This window comes from Manis pentadactyla, chromosome 2 (genome assembly GCF_030020395.1).
Source record: "Manis pentadactyla isolate mManPen7 chromosome 2, mManPen7.hap1, whole genome shotgun sequence".
Classification (NCBI taxonomy): domain Eukaryota; kingdom Metazoa; phylum Chordata; class Mammalia; order Pholidota; family Manidae; genus Manis; species Manis pentadactyla.
In genome coordinates, this window is record NC_080020.1 from 134,657,720 (window position 1) to 134,681,844 (window position 24,125).

At 42.6% G+C, this 24,125-nt stretch overlaps 1 protein-coding gene across 1 annotated transcript in view; it reads left to right on the forward strand.

Moving 5' to 3' along the window:
• SEMA5A (semaphorin 5A) overlaps nucleotides 1-24,125 on the forward strand; it is a 462,739-nt gene that overhangs the window by 156,500 nt on the left and 282,114 nt on the right. The window contains exon 2 of the mRNA XM_036896667.2: nucleotides 15,411-15,607. Within this exon, the coding sequence (XP_036752562.2) occupies nucleotides 15,487-15,607 (121 nt within the window). The 5' untranslated portion in view covers nucleotides 15,411-15,486. The remainder of the gene's footprint in view (nucleotides 1-15,410; nucleotides 15,608-24,125) is intronic.

Consider the following 24,125-nt stretch of genomic DNA (forward strand, 5'->3'; position numbering starts at 1 on the left):
ATTTCATTTCCTTATGTAAGAGGGAAGGTCGGCCCCCCTTCCCCAACCCGTAAAATGAATCCAGTAAGTGGAGGAGCGGGGTGGGCATGGGGGTTCTGGTTTTAGAAATGTCCATCACTGACCCGTGGTTTATAGTTGTATGTCACATGTTCTCATGTAACTGCTTTTCAGTGGAATTAAAGTGCAAACAGGAATTTCCTGTAGTGTTTGGAGAAACTTAAGGGAAGCTGGCCTCTGCTGTGTGAACGTTTGTACCTTCCAGCCAGGGACCCCTGCCTCCTGTCTGCTCAGAGCCACAGTTCCCGCCATTGTTTCCTGCTCCCTTAGGCTCAGCCAGTCAATCTGACCTGAATCAGAATATGTACTTTAGGGAGCTACTCCCCGTTAATCCACAAAGCTAATCTCACTTCACTCATTTACTTAAATCTAAATAACATTCACTCACTTTAAATTACAAAATAAATAAATGCTTGTTGAAAGTTCAAACAATGTAGGAGAATATAAAATACCCCACTACTTAGGAGTAACCACAATTCTTTTTGCATCTACAAACACATTAACGTGGAAATCATTTGGTTTATTTTAGTCAAAAAATTAGACTTCTTTCTCTCTTTCTTATATTTCTTTCTATAGATAAATAAATGTCTGTACTTTTTTCACTCAACATCATTATTGGATTTTGTAAAATTGAAGTATATTTGGTATACAATGTTATATTGGTTTCAAGTATACCTCATAGAGACTCCACAGTTGCCACATTATTACTCACCCCAACTAGTGTAGTTACTACTTTTCAACATAGAAAGATGTTACAGAACTATCGATTATATTCTCTATGCTGTACTTTCATCCCCTTGAATAATTTGTATTATGATTAAGAGTTTGTGCCTTTTTGTTCCCTTCACCTGTTTCACCTGCCCACCCCAGCCCCACCCCAAGGTAACCACCAGTCATTTCTCAGCCACTATGGGTCCATTGCTATTCTATTCCTCTTGTTTTGAAGTGTAACTGACATGCAACATCTGGTTAGTTTCAGGTGTACATCACAGTGATTTGCTATTTTTATACATACAAAATGATCTCCACAAGAAGTCTAGTTACTATGTGTCCTCATAAGAAGTTGTTACAGTGTTATTGTTTATATTCCCTGTGCTATACATTTCATCTCATGATTTATTAATTTTATAACTGAAAGTGTGTACCTCCTAACCAACCCCCTTCACCTATTTAACCTGCACCCAGTTCCTCCCTCCTGTGGTAATGGACTGTTCGTTTCCTTTATCTATGAGTCTGTTTCTGTTTTGTTTCATTTGTCCATTTGTTTTGTTGTTTAGATTGCACATATAAGTAAAATCTTATGGTATTTGTCATTCTCTGTCTTATTTCACTTAGCATCGAATGCTTTAGATCCATCCATGTTGTCACAAATGGCAGGATCTCATTCTTTTTTTATGGCTGAGTAATATTCCATTGTATATATGTACCACATCATCTTTATCCATTCATCTGTCCGTGACACTTAGGTTATTCCACATCTTGGCTATTGTAAATAATGTTTCAGTGAACAGAAGGGTGCATATTTTTATGTCAGTGTACAGAGTTTTACTACGTTGATTTTACAAGCTGCATAATATATAACAGTATGAAAGTACCATAATTTATTTGGTTTCATTACTTACAACTTTGGTCTTTCATTCCAAAAAGTAAATGTGTTTGCTACCCCCATTCTCTGTAAATGCTACCCTGAGACTGTATTCCATGTATCTGCCAAAAGTGTGATCTTTTTACTTCAGTCCATTCCCATGATTCCCATGCTTCTAAAACCTGTCTCTCCCCCAGCCTCCTCTGATATTAGCCTGGCACTTCTTTCCACTCTTTGTTAGTGTTTGGTTGCTTCATTCATTCAACAAATGCAAGATGCTTTCTATGTGCAGGGAATTGTGGTGGGCTTTGAGGGACTAAGTAATGAGTGGGACACGGGCTCTGCTCTCATGACCCTACTGCACGTTGGGGATGCCACATCACAAGGCAGAAGGAGCCAGATGTGTGCAAAGGGAGTCGAGAGCCACAGAGACATGTTGTGTCCTATGGAGGCTCGGTGGGGGTGTCCTTGTTTCTTGCTGGAGAAGTGACTTGTGGGTGGCAGAACCTGGATCTCAGAGGTGTGTGGTTCTTCTAGAGATGTGGGGGAACATGTTCTAGGCAGAGGGCGGAAGTGGGAGAGCCTGGGGCCTCAGGAGGTTAGTGAGTGTCTAATCCTATATGGCTGGTTGGAGCTTGCAGAGTCATTGATGTACAGAACCAACTGCATTTATTCATTTTCACATTAGCACTTTTGGAAAGTCTATGTCTATGTTTCCTTGCTTTTTTATATGGTTTTAACAATTAAATATATTATTTACTTTAGCTTCTTTTTTATTTGCAGTAAGTATGGACTCACTGTATTACATATTATCCTTGCATTTTTTCTATTAGCATTGTATTTTTAATATTTATGTCATATGTAGCTGGCATCCATTCATTCCCTGTTATATAGTATACCATAAAGATTTCCATTCCCTCAGTGGACATCTGTACTATTTCTAGTGTTTGCTTTTGTGAACCATGCTGCTGTGGACACTCTTTTGCATGTTTCCTGGGTAGATGTGGAACTTTCCTAAGGCTGAGCAGCCCACCATCACAGCTCTTCTTAAACAGTGAACCGCTATTATATCCTCCTTGTAGGAAGGCACTAATTCAGTTGGTAGAGATTTTTTTCCTACAAGATTAAGAATTTTTTAAAGAGTTCTTATTTATATTCGTTAAAAGTTTTTTAGTATTTCCTAATTGCTAGGGAGTACTGTACCTCCTTTCAAATTAACTCATATAATTTTAAGCTGTGGCTTTTATCTTCATGTTACAGATGATGGAATGTGAGGCATAAGGTTAATGCTGAAGGTAATTGGGACCCAGGCAGGCTGGGTCCAGAGTCTATTTTCTTAACATCTCTTCAATGCTGCCTCTCCTAAATTACTGTTGGTAGACAGGGTGGATCACTGGGCTGTTATAGGCAGAGGAACACCATTCATAATTCTTACGTCATGGCAAAAACAGGTAGCCAGACATTCTGCAGCTGTGTTTAACCCCTTTACTGTTGAGAAACAACTTGCCAAATGGATGCAATCTGACATTCCTTTTTCTGGACTTAACATGTAGGCATTGTTCCTTTCGTGTTTGCAATAACACAGCTACCGTCCAATAGCTTTTAATATTTTGAAATACAGAATTTAACACCGGGGAATGACTTTTCCACCATGGAGACCTTCATTGTGATGTTCCTGAATGACCTTTCCACACTCCAAGCTAATGAACTAAAGAATGACATACTGTATGCTCACAGCAGTCTGCATTTCCCAGCATCCCCTCATGTGTGAGTCATTTGATGCTTTTGCAGCAGCTAATTCACAGTCTTTGTGGACTTCTTCCTCTGCAGTCTCACCTAATAGACTGATTCATTGCAAGTAAACCTGCATTTTCCTTAAAAACTCTCCTGAGTATCTGTCAGCTCAACTCGGCACTGGCAGAGGACTACATCTGCGTGGTTTTGCCACCACTTGGACAAAGCCTGTCATGGTTTCTGTCCTCTAGCAGGTACTACTAGTCATTCAGCCATTAATATTTACATGGCATACTCTCTTCAAGGCCCTGAACATCAAGGGAACAAAACCAAGACTCACTTTCCCTTTGCTTATATCCTAGAGGATTGGACAGGCCATAAGCAAATATATCAATTGAATAATTTCAAGTGGTTTTAAGTGACCCAAAGAAGAGGAAAGCCACAGAATCTGTAGAAAGCAGGAGGCAGGTGCTTTAGCTGGTCTGCTTGGGTGCACCTTTCTGAATAGGTGACATTTGAATGAAACCTGAATCACTAGCAGGAGGCAGCTTTGGAAGGACCAGGAGAAAGGACCTCTGGACGTGTGGGTTGGCAGGTGCCTTCTGAAAGGTGATGGCCAGAGAGAAGGTCTGGGTATGTGTGTATGTTCACACGTGTGGCGCCAAGTGCTGGGGAAGGTGGAGGGGCAGGTGCATTGGCCACAGAGTAGTTCTTGGCTGGGGTCAAGTGCTTGCCTTTTCTTGGGAGGTTGCACAGGGAGTTATTCCAGGTCTTTAAACACAAAAAGTACCAAATCTGATTCACTCACTTTTTTTTTCCTTTTTGTATAGGTTTATTGCAGCTACGTACATTCCTTTAAAAATATATAAGTATTTTATTGCAGTTATTTATTTTATCCCAGCTTTATTGAGATAATGGACAAATAAAAATTGTATATATGTATGATATACAATGTGATGTTTTATGTGTATGTGGTGAGGACATTTATGATCTACTCTTTGAGCAGCTTTCAATATACAATACAGTATTACTACTGTCAGCATGCTGTACACTAAATGCCCAGAACATATTCCTTCTCATACCTGAAACTATGTGTCCTTTGACCAACACACATTTCCCCATTTCCCCCATCCCTTGGCAGCCATCATTCTACTCTTTGCTTGTGTGAGTTTGACTTTTTTAGACTCATTACAAATATTTCTCTGGGTGTAACAAAGAGAATGGACTTTTGGGGACAAGAGTGAAAGGCCCTGAGACCAACTAGAGAGGCTTCTGCCGAGTCCAGGTGAGCAGTGAGGTGGCTTAACCTGGGATTGCCACAAGGGAGACTAGAGAAGGGGGCAAGGGTGAGATCCAAATGGGAGGGCTTACTGATAGTTTAAGGAGTCCTGTGGGAAAGTTAGGGAAATCACAATGACTCTAGCTGTGACGAGGTCTCAGGGAGGAAGCAGACTTGGGAGAGAGGAATGTGTTTCTTAGCTCCTTGTTTGGTTGGAGGTCATTATCTGTCACGCAAGCAGAGGTGAAGAGAGGGTGGAAATTGTAGTTTAGGGACAAGTTGGTGCTGAGATAGAAGTCTATATTCCCCAGCTAATGGGTGCTGCTCAATGTCATGAGCCCCATGGGTGTGTGTGTAGATGGTAGGCAGAGGATGGCAAGACACCAAGCAGATAGCAGTTGTGCAAGAGCTGGCCCTCTTTCATTGCAGGCTGGATTCTGTCTTGATCAGTGAGGTCTCTGGCGCTTGGATTGGTGAATCATGCTGCAGTAGTTGCATAGCTGAAATCTCGGTCCCCAAGGAAATATAGATTTAGGCCTAACATGAAGTCACTTGGTAGAAATAGAGTGTCTGTCTGCTTCTTCAGCCAGATCATCCTAACCCAAACCCTGGTCAATAAATATGATCACTGCAGAATGAGGTATAGACAGGGATGGTGTCTTCAGTACAGCAAGATTATCTTGCTCAATTTTAGTCCTCCCACTTACCTGTGACACTTCCTTGAGTCTTGCCTCCACATTGGTAATATATATAGGAATGATAATTCTTATTTTACAGGTTATTTCAGGAAAATAAGAGATGTATTAACACTGTACTTCACACAACCTTCGCAGTTTTCAAATTTTATATTCTCTGATGAATGGATAAATGGAATCATTGATTTGATATTCTATGTCTCAGTGTTTTTTATTTTAGTGAGGACTTACTATTCTTGTTTTTAATAAACTGACTCAAAAATAGCAATCATAGTTGGCCCCCCTTATGTGTGGGGGACAGGTTCCAAGGTCCCCAGTGGATGTTTGAAACCATGGATTAGTACCGAACCATATATACATATATGTAATGCTTTTTCTATACTTACATACCTGTGATAAAGTTTAATTTATAAACTAAGCAAAGTAAGAAATTAACAATAATAATAATAAAATAGAACAGTTATAACAATATTCTGTAATAAAAGTTGTGTGAATGTGGTCTTTCTCTAAATATCTTATTGTATTGTACTCAGCATCTTCTTTGTGAAGATATGAGGTGATAAAATGTGAGAATGATGAAAGATGAGATGAAGGGAAGTGAATGATGTAGGCAGTGGAACAGTGTTAGGCTACTGTTGACCTAGTAGCCTAGTGAATCATCTGCTTCTGGACTGTGGTTGGCTGCAGGTAACTAAAACCATGGAAAGAGAAACCACAGATAAGGGGGGACTGTAGTGCTTTTGAGGTCTTTCAGTGTTTTTAAGACCTAAGTTTGCAAAGATTTCAGTAAACTCAAATCTATCAACCATGACGTGTCTGGTCCATTGGGCCTAATAGGTATCACTGGATACACACAAGTCATTCCCAATGAATATCTGAAAACACCAAATCAAAATTTATATCATTAAATAATTATATTTTTTTCCAAGGGTATTAGCAGTCTATTATCTGTAACTTTGTCTGATAATATTGCATGGTATTTGTATTTTGCCCTAGAATAATGGATTTGATGAATTTATTTGTGCTTTAATGTTAATATCCTCCTTTTTAGGCCTTTGACTTCTCAAGTGGCTCCAGGGAGTTGTGGCATGCCCGAATAACTCATTGGAACTCTGCAGGGTTCACACGCTTGGGTCACATCATCTGTGTGCTTTCATGTTTTCATGCCCAGGAGACTTCCTCTCTTTAGCTGTTCTGCCTGTAGTAATCCCTTGATCCCTTTGACCATTAATTGGAAAATTATGACATTTAGAAAGGACATATCTCAAAACCATGGGAATCCTTGTATTTGGACCAGATGTTACGAGAACTTTCATAGAGGAGTAAAACATCTGTGACAAGGAAAAGCAGAGTCATGGAAGAAAAGGAAACATGAATAGCATTTTAATGGAAGCATAAATATTGTACAAAGGTAGAGAAGTATATGTGATTTGCATAATTTTTCTTCATTAGCTCATTTCTCAGGGGCGATTGTTTACTATGTCTCGTATCATCCAGGCGTTGAGATTTGCACAGCCTTGTTTCAGAATGAGGCAGCTGCATGGGTAATTGTAGCTCAGAGTGTTAAAGGCTATAATAGAAATGAGAGGGACCAGGTGAGAATGGGGGAAAAGAGGGGAAAAAAAACCAGAGAAGGCTACTCAGAAATGAAGCTTAAGAATTACAACTATCTTAAGGCAAGGAATACTGTCCAAAAACAGCAGAGGTGAGAAACAGAGGCGGTTGGTTAGGGTGGGCGGAGGTTTGGGTAAGGAAACAGTTGTCAGAAGGTGGTGACAGATGACAGGCGAGCTTTGGGAAGATGAAGGACGCTCTCAGATTGTGGGTGCAGCTCAGATGTGAGCTGAATGGGAGTGGATGGTGTAGCTCACCATGAGAGGAAATAGGCACGAGGAAGAGAGGCGGTCTAGACGGATAACGCGGGCACCTTTAGACAAGCTGCCTCTGGCTTATTTTATGTGGGGACTATGTTTTGATTTATGAGCCTGGGTTGTGTGCAGAGGCCTGGAAGAGAATTGCAGATCTGGGAGTCATCAGTTTTTAGAAGTCATCTAAAGTCATGTGAGGTTGAACAGCTAGGCCACTGAGAGAGTGCAGATTGGGACGAAATGCGTGCTCAGGAGAGGCTGGGTGCCGCCTCGTTTAAAGGGGAGACTGAGGAGTAATAGCTTTGGATATGGTGAGAACACAGGCGATCTGGGTGCTCAGGACACCAGAGAAGAGAGGGTCTTGGTGATACTCAAGAGGAAAGGCCAGCTACTTCCCTCCCTTCTTTCTATCTATCTGTCTGTCTGTTTCTCTGTCTGTCTACCTACCTACCTACCTACCCCTTTCATCCTTCCCTCCTGGCTCTTCCCCCTTCCCTCCCTCCCTCCGTCCCTCCCTCCCTCCCTCCCTCCCTCCCTTCCTCCCTTCCTCCCTTCCTCCCTTCCTCCCTTCCTCCCTTCCTCCCTTCCTCCCTTCCTCCCTTCCTCCCTTCCTCCCTTCCTCCCTTCCTCCCTTCCTCCCTTCCTCCCTTCCTCCCTTCCTCCCTTCCTCCCTTGTCTGAGTAGCTAGCACAGAAGTAGATTGAATAAACTCGCATTCAGTTGTAAAACCAACCTCCCTCCCTCCCTCCCTCCCTCCCTCCCTCCCTTTCTCCCTTCCTCCCTTCCTCCCTTCCTCCCTTCCTTCCTTCCTTCCTTCCTTCCTCTCTTGTCTGAGTAGCTAGCACAGAAGTAGATTGAATGAACTCGCATTCAGTTGTAAAACCTGCTGACAGATAAAATTAATATTGCCTTTGTGTAAATAATAATTTATCTAATGGACTTCATTTATTTTTATGGTTCCCCCAGGCAGTTTGGAACTAAACAGGGGGAAAAAGGCAAGTGTAGTAACAATTTGCTTTGAAGAGAGTTATAAAACAAGGTCACTAGAGCTGAACCATTATTGAAATGTATAAAACAGTTCAATGTTTGCTTTTTCCCAGTTTATACCATGAGGCCATTTTATTTAGCTGTAAAATTCCATTTTGTCTTGGTTCCAATATGGTGAAAATCTAGGAGCAGCAAAGCCAACTTGTATTGAGTTACCTGCCGGTGGCAGCCGCTGGTGCTTCTGTTCTTAAGGGCAGTCAGCGTTTTCATTAGCACGTTCCTAAAAATATTTCACTAATTCATTTATATTAAGACTCTTTTGGCTGAAACTTGGCAGCCAAAGTACTTGGGTTAAAGTGATATAAAAAAGATCCAGTTTTTACAAAAATGCACGTAAAATCGAAGATGCAGTGTGTTTGGTGACATCCGAATTTCCTCAACCTAGTAACAAGAAAACCTTAATTTCACTTTATTTCCCAAAGAATAAAATGTTCCGTTATTGTGTTTGTAAAAGGTTGGAAGACTATATTTACTTGAACACTGTACATTAACTTAAGTTTATTGTTTTATTGATTCTTCATTTAACCTCATTTCCTGCTTGGTAAAGACTACAAGGAAACAGCATAGATTCGTTCAGGGTGTTCCTTCTGGCTTTGAAAGTGCCATGGACTTTGATGTTCTTAGATCATTTTTTCCTGCTTCCTTGAACATGCCAACTCGCATCCCTTCAGAAGCCCCAGCTTCTGTCTGCTTCATCTATTCACAAATCCTACTCTGTATTTCCTGAGACTTGGCTCCTACTTCTCTGTGATAATTATCAAAAGATAGATTTCTGCTTGCTTGATAATTTTTTGCTGTGACCTGGAAGTGCCTAGACCATGTGCTCTTCATCTTTGCCCCCCTATGTTGGAGGGCAGTCCCTTTCCCGTAGGTGACATCCTTCATTGCAGCTGCCACATTAATGATGCCCCTAAGGTCCCGGCCATTTCCATGCCAAGGGTTCATCCCTTAGCATATATTTTGGAGACAAGTCTGTGTTCCTGGGGTGATTCAGGCCATCATCCTGAAATGGCCTGCCACTCTCAGCTACAAAGTAGAGAGAGACTAGCGACCTCACCCTCCCCTTGTGCTGCTTGTATTCTGTGAGTTGGTGGCTCATTACGTGACTCACATGTGCCAAGGGACTGAATAAACCACTGCACAGTGGGGCTGGCCCTCTGGCAAGGGGTGGGCGAATTCTAAGGGCTAAAGAGAACATTGGCTGTGTGACTTTTGATTCATTCAGACGGCTGATTCAGCATGTTGGAGCCCATGAACTGGGGACTGTCGCTACATGTTTACCCCATAGCTTGTTTGTAATAAAAAAGTCTCAAAAATTAGAAACATGGACAGTAATACGACTATACATGCAAGCTTTGCTGCTGGACAGGCAAACTGTACTTGGTATAGTGTGCTTCCCGGAAAGGAGGCATCTGTGGGCTGGAGTAGAAGGTGGAGGCCAGTTGGAGCCTCGGGTAGTGGAGGACTTGGGGCAGGTAATGGCCTGTGACATCAGCACACGTGCAAAGGGGTGTGCAGGGCTTCCTGTGAGGACCCTGGCGGGGCTGGAGGGCTGAGGGAGCCCGTGCAGTGGAACTGCTGGGGTGCGATTAGGAGATGGCTTGTTAGGGGAAGGGCACACTCTAATTTCTTTGGAAGGCAGCAGAGGAATCCTGTGAGTTTCTGAAGAGGACGGGGCTGTCTGCCTGGCGGCAGCTGAGCAATCTGCAACAGATCCCGTGTGTAGCGGTGCCTGGGCATGCCGGGTAAGACTGGCTGGTTCGGATGGCGAGGTGGCCCTTCGTTGTTTCTGCTGCCCCCAGTTTGGGCTGGGACTTAGTCTGTGGGTGAGCGGTTCATCTGATCCCATGGAAGAGGGCCAAGGGGTGGAAAGGTGGAAGGAAACTCATACCTTTCACAGTGGCCGCGCATCCCTGCCCCTACCAGACCTACTGTTTGTGTGTCTGATATTCTAGTGGAGGCAGTTTTCATAGTGAAGAGACACACATGCAGCAGCGTCCTCAATGCTGGCTTCAGTCCTTTGATACCAGGGCTGTTCTGCTGCAGGAGGTGTGGGGCATGGCTTCTGCTCACCCTCTGAGAACCCCACCTAACTTCTGCATCTTCCCTCAGTGGAAGTCCTCAAAGCCATCAGGCAGGAGCTGGCCCAGGAGTTTCTGTGGACTCCAAATTGTGCCAATAATTTGGCCACTTACAACTTTACCGTATGTCTAAGGCTCAGAAGAAATCCAGCCTCCCCTGAAAAGAAGTACATTAGGCTTATTTTGGATCTGTTTTTATGAAGAACTAGTTAGACTTTGTTCCCCGAGCAAAACTTCCTGTGTAAGCGTTCACTGTTATGATTTCTTTTTATCTGACAGCATTTTTTTAAACTAAAAGGAACAGTTATTTTTTGTTCCCCAAAGCCTATTCATTTGCAGTGTGGGTGTGAATGGGAAATGTTATTTATTGCACACACACATTTATATACAAAGTTTTGCTTATTTAGGCCAAGCTTTATACAGAGATCCTCCCACATAAGGAAACTAAGAGGAGGGCTTCAGGGATTTTGAGGTACATGCAACACAAATGTTTCTATTTTGTAGCCCAAGTTGGCCTGTGCGACTGAGTCTTCCTATTGGCACAGTCATTTGGTATGAACTCACCTAATACATTTTTAATTTTCCAGAGGTGGTAGGATGAAGTTACAACAACTTTCATTGAAATTTATCCTTGAAAATTTCAATTCCTTCATAATGTATTTTCCCAATGCAAATAGTTATAATTAATGTAACTTTTATTTTCATTAAAATGTTGCTGAAATAACTCAAGACAAATTCAGGTGGGTGACTTATATAAGCATATTATAAAATAATCTTTAAGGGATGATAGCTTATATAATTTCTAAAGAGGGAGCAGTATTTGGATACACAGCAATCACTGGTTACCGACCTGGGGCAATTTAGTAATGTCTGAAGGTAGTTTTAGCAGGTACAAATGGGAATGGGGTGATGGGATATGGGGTGGAGGGATGGTGCTACTGGTGTCTGGTGTGCAGAGGCCAGGGGCGCTGCTATGTGCACAGGACAGCTCCCAGAACCAAGAGTTACCTGGTTCTAAATAACAATAGTGCTGAAATTGAGCACTAAAGTCCCTGATATAAATATGCCCTTCCATAGCACTAGGAGGTTAGCACTTCATTACTCAGTGGAAGATGGAATTACAGAATCCAGGCTGGAGAGACCTGCTATTTAGATCTGAGCCTATTTAGAGTAAAAGACTATTCAAGGCACTGGCATTGTGTGGTAGGTTTCTCAGAAAAGTCTCCTCTAAGTGAAGACTGTGAATGCCTGTCCCTGGCAGCTTACCAGGATGACCGTTTATAGTACCTTTATTTTAAGAGAAAAGGTAACATGGTATAGTCTGGAAGTTATAAACTTCTAAAAATCACCTGTTCTTATTAAATGTGCTTCCCTTAGTTTAATATGGTAAACATGTAATCTCATCCCGTCGCCATGGAACAACGTATCCTATTTTAGTTGCTCTTTCACTTATGACATGGCATCTCCCTCTTGTCTGATCGTCACTTTTGGATCAGCCCTGGCACTTGTGTTATTTTCCTCTCCCTTCCCTTCAGGAGGCAAAGATCTTAGGGCATAGATGGGTGTGATGGCTGTGTAAATATAGGACTTCAATTCGCCGTTGGTCTGTCTAACTTGTTTCATAGTTAACGGAAGGTGTTCTATGTTGGCTTGGGCCTGACCCATTGAAAAATTATGTGCAAGAATTTGCTCTTAGCCTCTAGTTGACTGGAGCTCAGTCTCAGGGGTCCAGACAGCCAAGATTCCAATCCCCCTCTGATGGGTGCCTGTTGGGTGCCAGGCCTAGTTTAAGTGCTTGGTATCATACCTTCCCCTGAGCTGGCACTTGCCAAAGGCCCACTGTTACTTTCATTATTCTTCCCATAATATTTTTATCACTGCCAGTTTGTTTTGAGGCCAGGCAGTGGTAATTTCCCCGCGGCATCCCCTGAATGGACTGGCGAGGGTACTCCAAATCTCCCTCCTCGCAACAGAACACAGCTGCATCTAAAATACCTCTAATGGGAGTTACTCTGTGATGAAATACATCACTTGGTGAAACTTCATGTTTTAAGTTTCAAATCAGAGGGATAAGAAGAGGTGGACTCCTCTGTGTGTTTACCTCTAGACTGCAGTTTTAAGCAGCTTCCAGTTTTACACACTACTGCCCCTTTTCCAAAAGTGAAATTAATCATACTTGTAATTTTGTAACCCAGGAAAACTAATGTGCTTCCATTGCCCATTGCAGTCACTGAGCCGGGGTGGGGGTCATGACCCCCTGGACAGATGCCCCGTCCTGGCTCTATTTTCCTCTCTATCCTTCTTCCACTTTCATGCTGAGGATCTCTTGCTTTTGAAGAAACTGAACTCTTGTCTCTTGGTGATTTGCAGACCCTACTCTCTTTTTTCTGCCGCATGTGAACATTTCTGTCAATGGGAGCATTGAGTCAAGGGCATTCAGAATACAGAGACTCTAGAATTTGAGGTACCCTCACCTTTCTGCGTTCTCCATCTTGAGTGCTCACCGTACATTAAGTGCATACTCCTTTTTAAAGAAGAGGCCCTTTTCCTTCCTTTCATATCCACTTTCTTTATTAGGACCCTAATAGTTTGCCACCTCAATTTTTCTTGGATCTTCTGTCTGTTACCTCCTCTTGCTCTTAAATCTACAAACTCTACTCCACTTAATCACTTTTCAGAAAACAAGCCACATAGAATGATCTGTTCTCTCATTTAATTTTCCCATTTTATCTTTGAGTGCTTCTTATTTGATTTCACTGAATTTCTTTGGTTGCCTAGCCTTCAAGATAGCCCTGCTTATTCCAGCCCATTTTGCCCCCACCCATTCCTTCCTTGGTTCCTTGCTACATGGATTCTGATTCTTCTTTTGCTGAAACTGTCCCCCCAAGTTGCTCACTGACGGTTGACTAAAGCCAGTGGTCTTCATTCTGCCTCATCGCATACAGTTGATACCTCCTCTTTTTAAGATGTGTTATTTGTATAATCCAGCCTAACCTGACCTCCATGTTGCCATAGTCCATATATCCTCTATTTTCTGTCTCTGGTCTTTGTGGGGTTGCATTTTAAATTACAGCTTCTGAACAGCAGTTCTCTACAGGCCAGTCTTTCTCCTGGTAAATCTTAACATAATTTAAACTCTTCAACTCTTACATGCTATCTCTGAATTATTTTTTTCCTGAGCATCCAACCTGGGTTTTCAAAGGTCTGCTGCATCTTTTTAAGTATTTTCTCAGCATCTTAAACAAAACTAAATGATCACATTCTCATAGAAGCAGAAATTCTCCTGTTGATTATCATATTTCAGTGAATGGCATTACTAGCCTTGCAGCCCCTTATATTCCCTGACTTGAGTCTGTTGGCCTCTTTGCTTTCTGATCCCCAAAATTTAGCAGGTTGGAATAACAACTGTTTATTATGTTTTACACTTTGGGGGTTAGAAATTTGGGAAGGTCTGAACTGGGTGACTCCTTTGCTGTCATGATGCTGAGGCTATTCAGGGGATTTTAGCTTTACTCATGTCTGAGGTACCTTGGTGGGGATGGCTGGGAAGATGGGCTCAGTGGGAAAAGTCCAGGAACACCTGTGTGTGGCCTGCATAGCGTGGCAGTCTCAGGGCAGTGGGACTTCTGACCTGGTGTCTTAGTGTCCAGAGATCGTGTTCTAAGAGGCAGGAAGTAGAAACTGCCCGCCTCCTGGGGGCTGGGCTCGGGAACTAGCATGCCCTCCCTTCTGTTGGATTCAGCTGAGCAGAGCAGTCACAGAGACACCCCAGATTCAAGAGAGGGGGCCTAGACCTCGCTTTCAGTGGGAGGGAGGTTGAAGAAGCTGTGGCTGCCTTTCGTTTGCCTGGCCTTCCCTTGCCCATCACGCTGCTGAGTTTTCCTTAGTGTTGTCCACGTCTATGCCACCTAAGGTTACAGATTCACTTATTTCTCTTCTGAACAACTGCCGTATCTTCAAATTAACTTCTCCACCTTTATGCTTTTCTCTTCCTAATTTTCCATATACGTTGTTGTGACAACGATCTTACTAGTATTTCCTCTAGTGCTAATTGGACTGTGGTAGCTTGTTGCCTACAGACTGTACTCCTAGTAGAGTCTGCCCTCCAAATCTTAACCCACTCTCCTATCTTAGCTGCTTCCACTTTTACATCTCCTGAGGCCAGTGAACTGTTCCCGAGACACATTGCCCACTGCTTCCCTTGGCCCCTCCTGGGCATCGTACCCAGAAATCTCTGTTGAAATCTTTATCCTCTAAACTAAACTCAAGTGCAAACCCCCCTGTGGACCCATCTCGAGCCCTCTAAATGGCATTTGTGCTCTCTCTTCACTCCCAGAGCACTCCTGCCTCTTTTTATGGTTTTCTAACAGCTTGGAGTATAGTTATTTTTACAAGCCTATCTTATTTTAAAGCTTATTAATCTTTTAAATTATTCATAATCCTTTAAAGTCTCATAGCTCCCAGCATAGTGATTTCATTTCACCCAGTAGGTACTCAGGATGGATTTTATTTGAGTCACACTTGATCTCTAGCCAGAAACTTTGTAAGGAGGTCACATGAAAATTTCAAAGGACAAATTCCACAAATATGGATGATTTTTAGGAGCTGGCTAGCATAATATTAATCAGGTTGTTGGTCAAAGACAGTGGTTGTGGTCTTTTTAAGTAGGGGCTTGTGCATATTAGGAAAGGAAGGGTGGGGATTCTTAGGATTTCCAATATAGAATTTTGTTTGCCTGTGGGGATGAAGGTGATGTTCTAAGGGAAATTCAACTATTAAACTGCATCCTTTAGGAGTGACTATGACTACGCAGTGAAGCTTAAACTTGAGTCTATTGCCTTTTCTAATAACAGGGTTAGCTCATAAAATTTTTGGGAGGAGGAGAGGTCTGTATTGAGATGTGTCCTCCTCACACATATCTGAAATACCACCCAGAAAAAGGTGAGTCTGTCTATGCTCTGTTAGACCCTCCTTTTTACATGGTAGTCATGAGGCTTTACCAAAGCTCACTGGCTGAAAACCTGAACTCAGGCTCACCTAACTGTTCTCTTTTGTGTGTTTTAGGCACTTTTCCCACATGACGGGAAGACGAGCTTCTGGTTAGAGACAGGCACCCCGAGTCAGAGGCCGTCTGCGCACCATGAAGGGGGCCTGCATCGTCGCGTGTCTGTTCTCAGGCCTGGGGTGGTGGGCGCTCGGCCAGCCGGAGACAGATGCGCTGCAGTGCCAGAGAGCCGAGCACCCGGTCATTTCCCATAAAGGTAAGGGGTGAGCACCCCTCCCAGAGGCACCATTCAAGTGCACTTCCATGCTCGGTGATAGAGGATGGAAGTGCTTGTTGCTCTGTTCTTCTGTGACTGTTGTTTTTGACATTGTTTAGAATATGAGCAAAAATACTAACTCCTCCATTGCAAGAATTGCATGTCCAGAAAGTGCTCACTGTGTAAAGAAGAATCCAGGGCTGGAGTTGCTGGGTAGAAAATCCCACTGATGAGGCCGCCTTTGTTTCACAGTTGCCACAAACCCCTTAGCATTGGAACGGGCTGGACAGGACCCACAGAAATAACAACAAAACCGAGTTAAACAAAAACATGCTTCACTTCAGCATTTCCCAGCAAAACCTTAGCCGTACCACAAAACTTAGGTCTTTTTCTCTACCTGGCATCGTATGGCAGACACAGGTGGTTTAACGTCTCAAATATCTTCGTGGATCTGTCAAACTAATTAATTAGTATACAGCCCACTCATTTATTTCTTCACTCATCAAAATTTATTTAGCATTCTTTACATAATGTTCTTCTAAACTTTTAGGGTGAAAAATAAATTCGTCTGTCCTTGTCCAAAAGGAACTTATAGTTACACTATCAAGTGAAGTACAGTTATTCAGGCATTGTATTTTAATAATTCCTCCAATAAATAGTTTTATGTTTTGTCATTTTTAACCTTGGTATTGTGAAAATATTTCAAATATATACAAAAATCAAAAGAACAGTCTAAGGAACCCCCAGCCCCCACCTTTTATTAATTTCTGGCCCACCTTTTTCTTTTAAAACCTCACTTATGCTCCACCCTATACCCACCAAATTATTTTGAAGCCAATTCAAGAAATCATGTAATTATATCTATAATATTTCAGTTCACAACTATCAAAGAAAGGGAATCACAATACCATTATCACATCAAATGGACAAAAAAACCCAAACCCAAACCAGCTCCATGAAAGCCCCAAACAGCCAGTGCCTGCCGTGGGATCCCTGCTGGCTTCATGAATGCTCATGCATTTTTTTATTAACAGTCAGATTGAATTGGGACCCAAGAGCTTCCATTGCAGCTGACTGGTGCAACTCTCCAGTCTCTTTTAATCTTTGGCTGTTTCTGTTGTTGTTACTTCTCTTGCAAATTAATTATTAAAAAAACCCGAGCTCCTTGTCCTAGAGGGTCTCCCACAGTCGGGCTTTTGCTGAGTGCATCCCATCAGTATTCAAATATTCTTCTACCTCGAATAGTTCTGTAAATTCATAGTAATATCAGGAGGCTGCTTAGATTCGGGTTCAAGTCTTTTCATCTCTGCTGTTCGGGGAGGGTGCTGTGTACCTCCCTGGGGAGGCAGCTCGCGCCCACCTGTGGGAGTAGCAGGCACTGGTGAGCGCTGCCTAACTGCTGATTCCTCCATGGGTGCTGCCAAACCAGGACTTCCTCATTTATTACTCCTCCTTCGTTTAATAGCAAGAATATTTCTTTATAACGTAACTTTCCCTCATCAGTATTCTGAGAATACAGCTTATATAGGGAAGGAAATGTTTTTTTTTTCTTCCTCTTACCAGCTTTTTTTTTTTAAAAGGCTTTTAGTTGGTTCTCTAACATTATCCAAAGGTGCCAAATAAGATGTTATACATGTACTTTTTAAAATTATTATCAGACTGTTTATTAATACATGAATTCCAACATTTGATATATTTCATGCAATTGCAGTTTCTGTTTTCACAGATGGTGAGATTGTCACATTTCAAGCCCAGGGAGCCTCTCGGAGTCATTGGCTCCTGAGTTCTTTTGACGCAGCCCAGGCTGCCATAGCTTGCTTGCTCTTTGAAATAACAGTGTTCCTGGCTCCTTTTTTCCATTTTCTTCTGTAGACATTTTTTGGCTGATTGAAACACAGATGTGCCCAAAGTTAGATCTGTTAGGTGTACAGAGTTGAGGAAGATGTTTTAAAAAATGCACTGGAAGTTCTAGATGCTTCCAGTTCATCTCCAGGACACTACAGTTTTTCTGATCCTCTTCCGTCTCTGTCCATCTCTTTTTCTCTGAGCACAGATCCTGTGTCTCTGAGGCCAATGTAATTATTCCTTTGCCTTCTGCTGCCATTTACATACTCACTTGTTTTGAAATAGCAATTGCAAGCAACTCTAGTCATTTCTGACTACTGACAACCTTTCAGAAGATTTTTTTCTCTTCTTTTAGTCTTTAGGGTATAAATTTCTTTCTGAAATTAAAGCATAATTATTGCCTTGAAATCACTGGAGATAATTTCCTTTTGTATGGCTATGCCACCACCTCAAAACCCCATTCATTTCATTTGTTTCATTTCATTTTTGACTTCCTAGAAATTTTACAAATTAATTATTATGTAGTGTTTGAAAGTCAAATATATGAATCAAGGTGTATTCAGAGGAATGGAACTAGTGTCACTCCGTTTCTTTACCTTGTTCCCTCTGTCTGTGTTGAGCTAAACTTTTCCTCATATGTTCTGGTTTATGCTTTTTTAATAAAAATAAAACTACACACACACACACACATGTACACACGTACACATGTACACATACATATTGATAACATACCTACAAAGCTTTCTCTCTCCAGCAAATTTGACATAATGATACACTTTGGAGTCTGCCTCCTAGCAGTATAGATTTATTTCACCCCTTCTTATGGTTGTGTGGCTCTCCTTTATGTGAGAAACCATACTCTACTCAACAACTACCTGTGAGAGACCTTTAGGTTATTTTCTGTCATTTGTGGTCTTGGATAGTGTTAGAATGAGTCACACCTCCTGCAAACATCTTTTGATATTTTTGCAAGGGTCCCATTCAAAGAGATTCCTCCAAATGTGATTGCTAGGTCAAAGGGTAAATGCCACTTGGCTTTGTTAGATATTGCCCAGTTTTCTAAAGGCAACTTTCCTGAAGGCTGTGCCATTTTACATTCTCATTGACCTGGATCTGAGGATCTGTTTTCAACCAATCTTTCTGGTAGAATACACTGTTTAGGATTTGGACTAATCCCATAGTTCATAAATGGCATCTCAGCATATTTTTAATTTGCCTGTTGTTAATTTGGAGTGAACATTCAACAGATATTTAATAGGTGCTTATTATACACCAGGGCTTGGGCTAAATATTGAGGGGATAGAGGCAAAAGACATGGTTCCTGTGAAGGACTGAGAATATCTCTAGGAATATAGAGTGAAAGGACCATTGCACTGTGTCCTAGTAAGAGCCCTACCGGTTGTCTTTGCTGGATGCTGTGGGAGCCCAGGACAGCAGCATCTGGACCAGACAGCTGGAGCTTTACGCATGTGGCTGGCATGGTTTCTAGGAGGAGACAGTGCTAGAGCTGTGTCCCAAATGATTGCTCGGAGGTGTTTATGAATCTCAGGAAGTGGGAGGTGTCCCAGGGAGAGCAAAAGAGCAGGTATGTCAGCCCTGGAGTGGGGGTGCGGCAGGTCCCGGCAAGTGTCAAGTAGAATAAGCCGTGGAGTCTTAGTTTAAGTTGTGGAAAGAGGGTAGAGGGAGATGAGGCTGTCATATTAGAGGGGGCTCATAATTCACGGCATCAGAAGGCATCTTGAGAAGATCCCTCTCCATCTGGATAGGCCCAGCTTGGAGGGTGGCAAGTTGGTGGCAGGGAGAGCCCATTGTCAGGCTGCTGCATGCTCTGAGGGGGCAGTAATGAGGACCTGAGCTGAGGGAGTGGTCCCATGATGGAAAGAGTTGGGTGGGTTCTAGAAATTTGAAGGGGATATTTATTTAATGGTTGTAGGACAGGAGGGAGAAAGAGGCACTGATTGGATCCCCAGGTTTTTGACTGTTGATTCTATGTGCAATAGTGACAGGGAATGAAGAAGGGAATAATGATTTTGGGGTAAGAAGCTGAGTTTCTAACCTGCCGTCAGACGGTATTACCCAGTTGAGAGCAAGGCATTATGGGAACCAAGAAAACAGGGCTTTTTGAGGTGGAGGTGGCCTTCAGAGTATCTTCTGATGCAGAGAGTACAAGGCAGATGTGGGCCAGTAGGGAGAGTGACAAGGTCAGCCCGGGGTGCCTGGGACTTGCCTGGGTATAGCCCTGGACGTGCGATGACCTGGGAAAACTGGGGCAGTTGACCACCTCAGATGGAGTATTTGTTTCATAGAGTGGCTGTAACAAAATAGCACAAACTGCAGGGTTTAAAACAACAGAATTATCTTAAAGTTCTGGATGCCAGAAGTTGAAAATCAAGGTGTTAGCAGGGCCATGCTCCTTCCCAAGGCTCCTGGGAAGAATGCTCCTCTCCCTCTTTTTAAGTTCTGTTGGGTGTCAGCAATCCTGGGATTTTCTAGGCTTACAGATACATTTCTCCAATCACTGTGTAGTCGTGTGGCATTGTGTGTGTGTGTGTGTGTGTGTGTGTGTGTGTGTGTGTGTGTGTGTGTGTGTTCCTCTTTTTATAACGATGCCAGTCATACTGCATTTAGGGTCCACCCTAACCTAGCATGACCTCAACTTAACTAATTGTATTAGCAAAGGACCTATTTCCAAATAAGGTGACATGCATAGGTACCTAAGGTCAGGGCTTTAGCAGATGTTTATGGGGCATAAAATTCAACTCATAGCTAATGACATCCCTCAGAGCAGGGTCAGGGCAGTGCTGGGGGAAGAAAGTAGGTGGTGATGAGCAAAGCGACAAAAGAAAGGTGAAGAAGTAGATACAAAGGAGAGAATTATTGACGCAGCCAGCAGGGACATGAGGGTTTCAAGAGACCACTACTTACTCAGCCTTAAACGGTGATGGGAAGAAGCCAGGAGAAGGAAAGAGGTAGAGAGCATTGACTAAGGCAAGTCTGCGGGGCTGTGGGAGGGGACAGGATGTAGGCACAGGTGGGGGATTAGTGTACAGGAAGCAGAGCCACCTTCAGGGAGCCTGGAGGGAGGGAGGCCAGGGCACCCAGGATGCAGGGAAGTTAGAGGGGTGGAGTGGCTGCAGGGGAGGGAGTCCCTGAGGACTTCCATCGTAGGCAGGCCCCAGCTGAGAGTGCAGGGACTTTAGGCAGGAAGTGCTTCTCTGAAGAAGGGATGACTGGTGACCAAAACATGCACAGAAGATGGCCCGGTGGACACTGGGGGCCCAGTTAGTCCTTGCAGTGGCTCCTGTTACACAAGCAGGTGGTCACTGCTCTGCTGCAGGAACACTTTAGTGTTAAGGCATGGTTCTGCAGGAAGGCTGGAGTAATCAGGATGAAACACCAATAAGGGAGAAATAAAGGAAGGACTGGCTAATCCTGACTTTAAAAATCTTGACTTCCATCTGCATTTCAAATCTCATGATTTAGTGTTACCCATCCGAGGCACCGCGCACAAGAGGCTACTAATGAAGTGGGTCAGATGCTACAGTAATATCTTAGTACAGCTAAATGCATTTTATTGAAGTTGTGATTTGCTTTACCTGGTTAGGCAGAAGGTGCTGGCAGGACCCGTTTTTTCCCAGCCTCGGTAAAATATTTGCCACCGTGGGCTTCTCCCATCAAGTGGAGTTCATTGCTCACTTGCACGCTAACAGCTTGCTGTGTTGGCAGGGTTACTCCCTTGACTGCATGTTCTGGAATATTTATCCCTGATTGTGCAGGGGCTGCTAAAACACCCTGACCCACTACAGACGCACCATTTGCACTGATATCCTTGTTGCCTGCTTAAATATCTGTTCCAATAACAAGGAAAACACACAGTGGCCCTTCCAGACGGTATGTTTGTCAGCATGCTTGCTGAGTCTTGTAACTGTCTCTTAGATCTGAGTTTTAAATGTTTAATGTCCACTCAAGTCGATAGTGCCATATTCTGCTTTTGTTTGTTTATTGATTAAAGTTCACCCAGCAGGCTTGCTATTTAGAGCACATGCTCCAGTTTTAGGAATTGGTTTACGGGGAGCAGTTTTACGTCATGCACAGAGGAGGAACACTGGTGGGGTGAGTCATGCAATACCCAGGCTTTCTTTGCCTTGGCACATTAAAATTAATGACTAATTTGGGGACCTTTCTTCAGTGTCTGAGCTGGAGTATTTAGCATTCAATAATGCCTGAGATTATCCTCCCGGAATCAGGCAGGGCATGGTTCATTCTAGTCCCAGGTCCCTGAGATCTTTGTCTCTGACTCCTCAGTGTTTCTATTGAGTATCTTTCCCCTTACAGATTGGCCTGAGGATTGTTTTGGCCCTGGATCTTGGGAAGCACATGTGGGGGGGATCAAAATGGGGAGGGGGGGATCAAAATAGGTATTCCAGGTTGGGCCATCATGGGGACAGGACCTGGGAGTGGCACCTGGCCTTTGAATTTAAACAACTGCCTTTCTCTCTACATGTTGAATTAGGTGATTGAAGGACTCCAGATCAAAAAGGTCCAACACAGGATTTTACACTTGGGTTCTGTTCCCAAACCGCAGTATGAAGATCATTTTACATGGGTCCTGTATTTTTCTTTTGAATCATGTAATTATATTCCATCATATTTGTGTGTGTGTTAAAAGCATTAATTTGTTAAACATTGGTGATAACAATGGATGACGTGCTTTGTAACCGCCTGTTGGTCCTATTCCCTGTTGACCCATCGGGACCCCCAGCCTTTCCTGACCACAGAGAGGCTATCTTTCTACCAGTGTCTGAGGCAGCTGGGGACACGCTTCCTGTGCCCCAGTAGCTGCTATTCCCTGCCCACTGTCCTGCCCCCTGCTGCTCTTCCCACAACTTCCTCACCAGACCAGACTGCTGGCATTGCTTGGCCTGCCACCTGCTCCCTACAGGACTGCAGAAGGCATAACCTGGGCAGCCTCAGTCTCCTTCCAAGTCACAGTGAACTATGACCTTCCAGAAAACAAGGATGGGGTGCCAGAAGGGAGCCAAGGAAGGAGTCCTTTCTGTCCCACTGTCCATGTGTGTCCCTGTCCCTATTTTCTCTCTGGTTTTGGCTGTCTGGTGCCTAATGCCCCAGTCAGTCATGTGGCATCACAGCCCTGGCTGGATTTTACCTCTTCTCTAAGATCTAGGACCCTCATCGCCATAGGAGGGGCTGCAGTAGATGATTTCTAGAGTTCCTGTAACATTTTAGAGATTTCAGACCCTTTTCAGTTCGTAAACCTTGATTAAAACTGCTTCCAGTATTTCTCCCTGTTCATCTAGTCTCAGATCTGCCGCTTGACCTTTATAAACTCTAAGTGTGTGTGATTGTTTGACAGTGACCTTCTTTCTCCAAGAAAGAATAGGAAAATATATTTTAATTAAAAATAGATTGAATGAAATTCATTTTAATACCTAGTTTTAACATTTTCCTATGAATCTGATTAAATATGGCAAGACACTGCTAACTATTGAACACTGTCTTGAACTCAATGATTTTCTTCATAAAAACAAACTTATATAAACCAAGTGTGGATTTCCTGGTTTCATAATAGGATATGTGTTACCCTCCTGTGAGTTCACTTGGGGAGGAAATGGGTTGTTATTCACCTATAAGAAGTTCTTTGTTCCATAAATAATTTGACTTTTGTTATCATGCATATGATTGAATGTTTCATGTAATGTAGTGTTAAAATCACACAGGCAAAATATTCGAACCTATTTGCAAGTGAAGCAACTACAAGCACACTGCCTGTTCTTTTACATCAAAAACTGCATTTAGGAATATATTTTTATTTTAAATTCTTTTGCTAGTTTGCTATCTGAAAAAAATGCAATATTAAAAAATACACAGCTTTTGAACTCTATAGTGTAGGTATGTCATGGTGATTCATGAGTGCATAGACGTGCTAGGAGAAAATGTGGTGTAAACCACTGTGTTATTCATTGAATGAATTGTTTCCAATACCTGCACGGTACTTTTGTAGTTATTGATCTGTGACCAGTGAGACCTGGTGTGTGTGGGGGGTCCCCATTGTATATTCTTTATAAACAGCTATTAGGTTCTCATGAAAATGATTTACTGAGTTTGAGAATTATCAATAACTTTTGAATTACTTTTGGGTTCTAAGGCCACTAATGAAATAATTTGTAAGACAGAACATCTGCATTTTCTCCCAAGATAAAATTTCTATCTTTCTGATTGATTTGTCTCAGTGGGGCAATAGTTGCTGTTTTTTAAGACTGCAAATGGAATACTTGATGAGTGAAGTAGCTGGATGTGACCACATTAAAACTGGGAACAAGATTTTGTGAAGTTATTGTCAGGATTCTGATATAAAATGGTCATTTCATTTGGCCCAAAATGTATGTCACCGTTTATTTATCTTTAGGCATATGATTGTCTTTCTTAGCATTAAGTGGGCAATTTCCATTCCTCCCTCACATTGAAGGTAGGTAAAAATCTTATCCTTACTTTATGTATGAAGTAAGAGTTGGAGATTAAATATAGAGTGAAGAAAGGTTTAATTAGGCAGTATTTTTCTTGGATTTATGACCTCTTCTAATATCAAGGCAAGGTAAGCGATCCTGGGGAGATGCGATACACATATGCTGTGAGCAGGATGCCACCTCCAGCC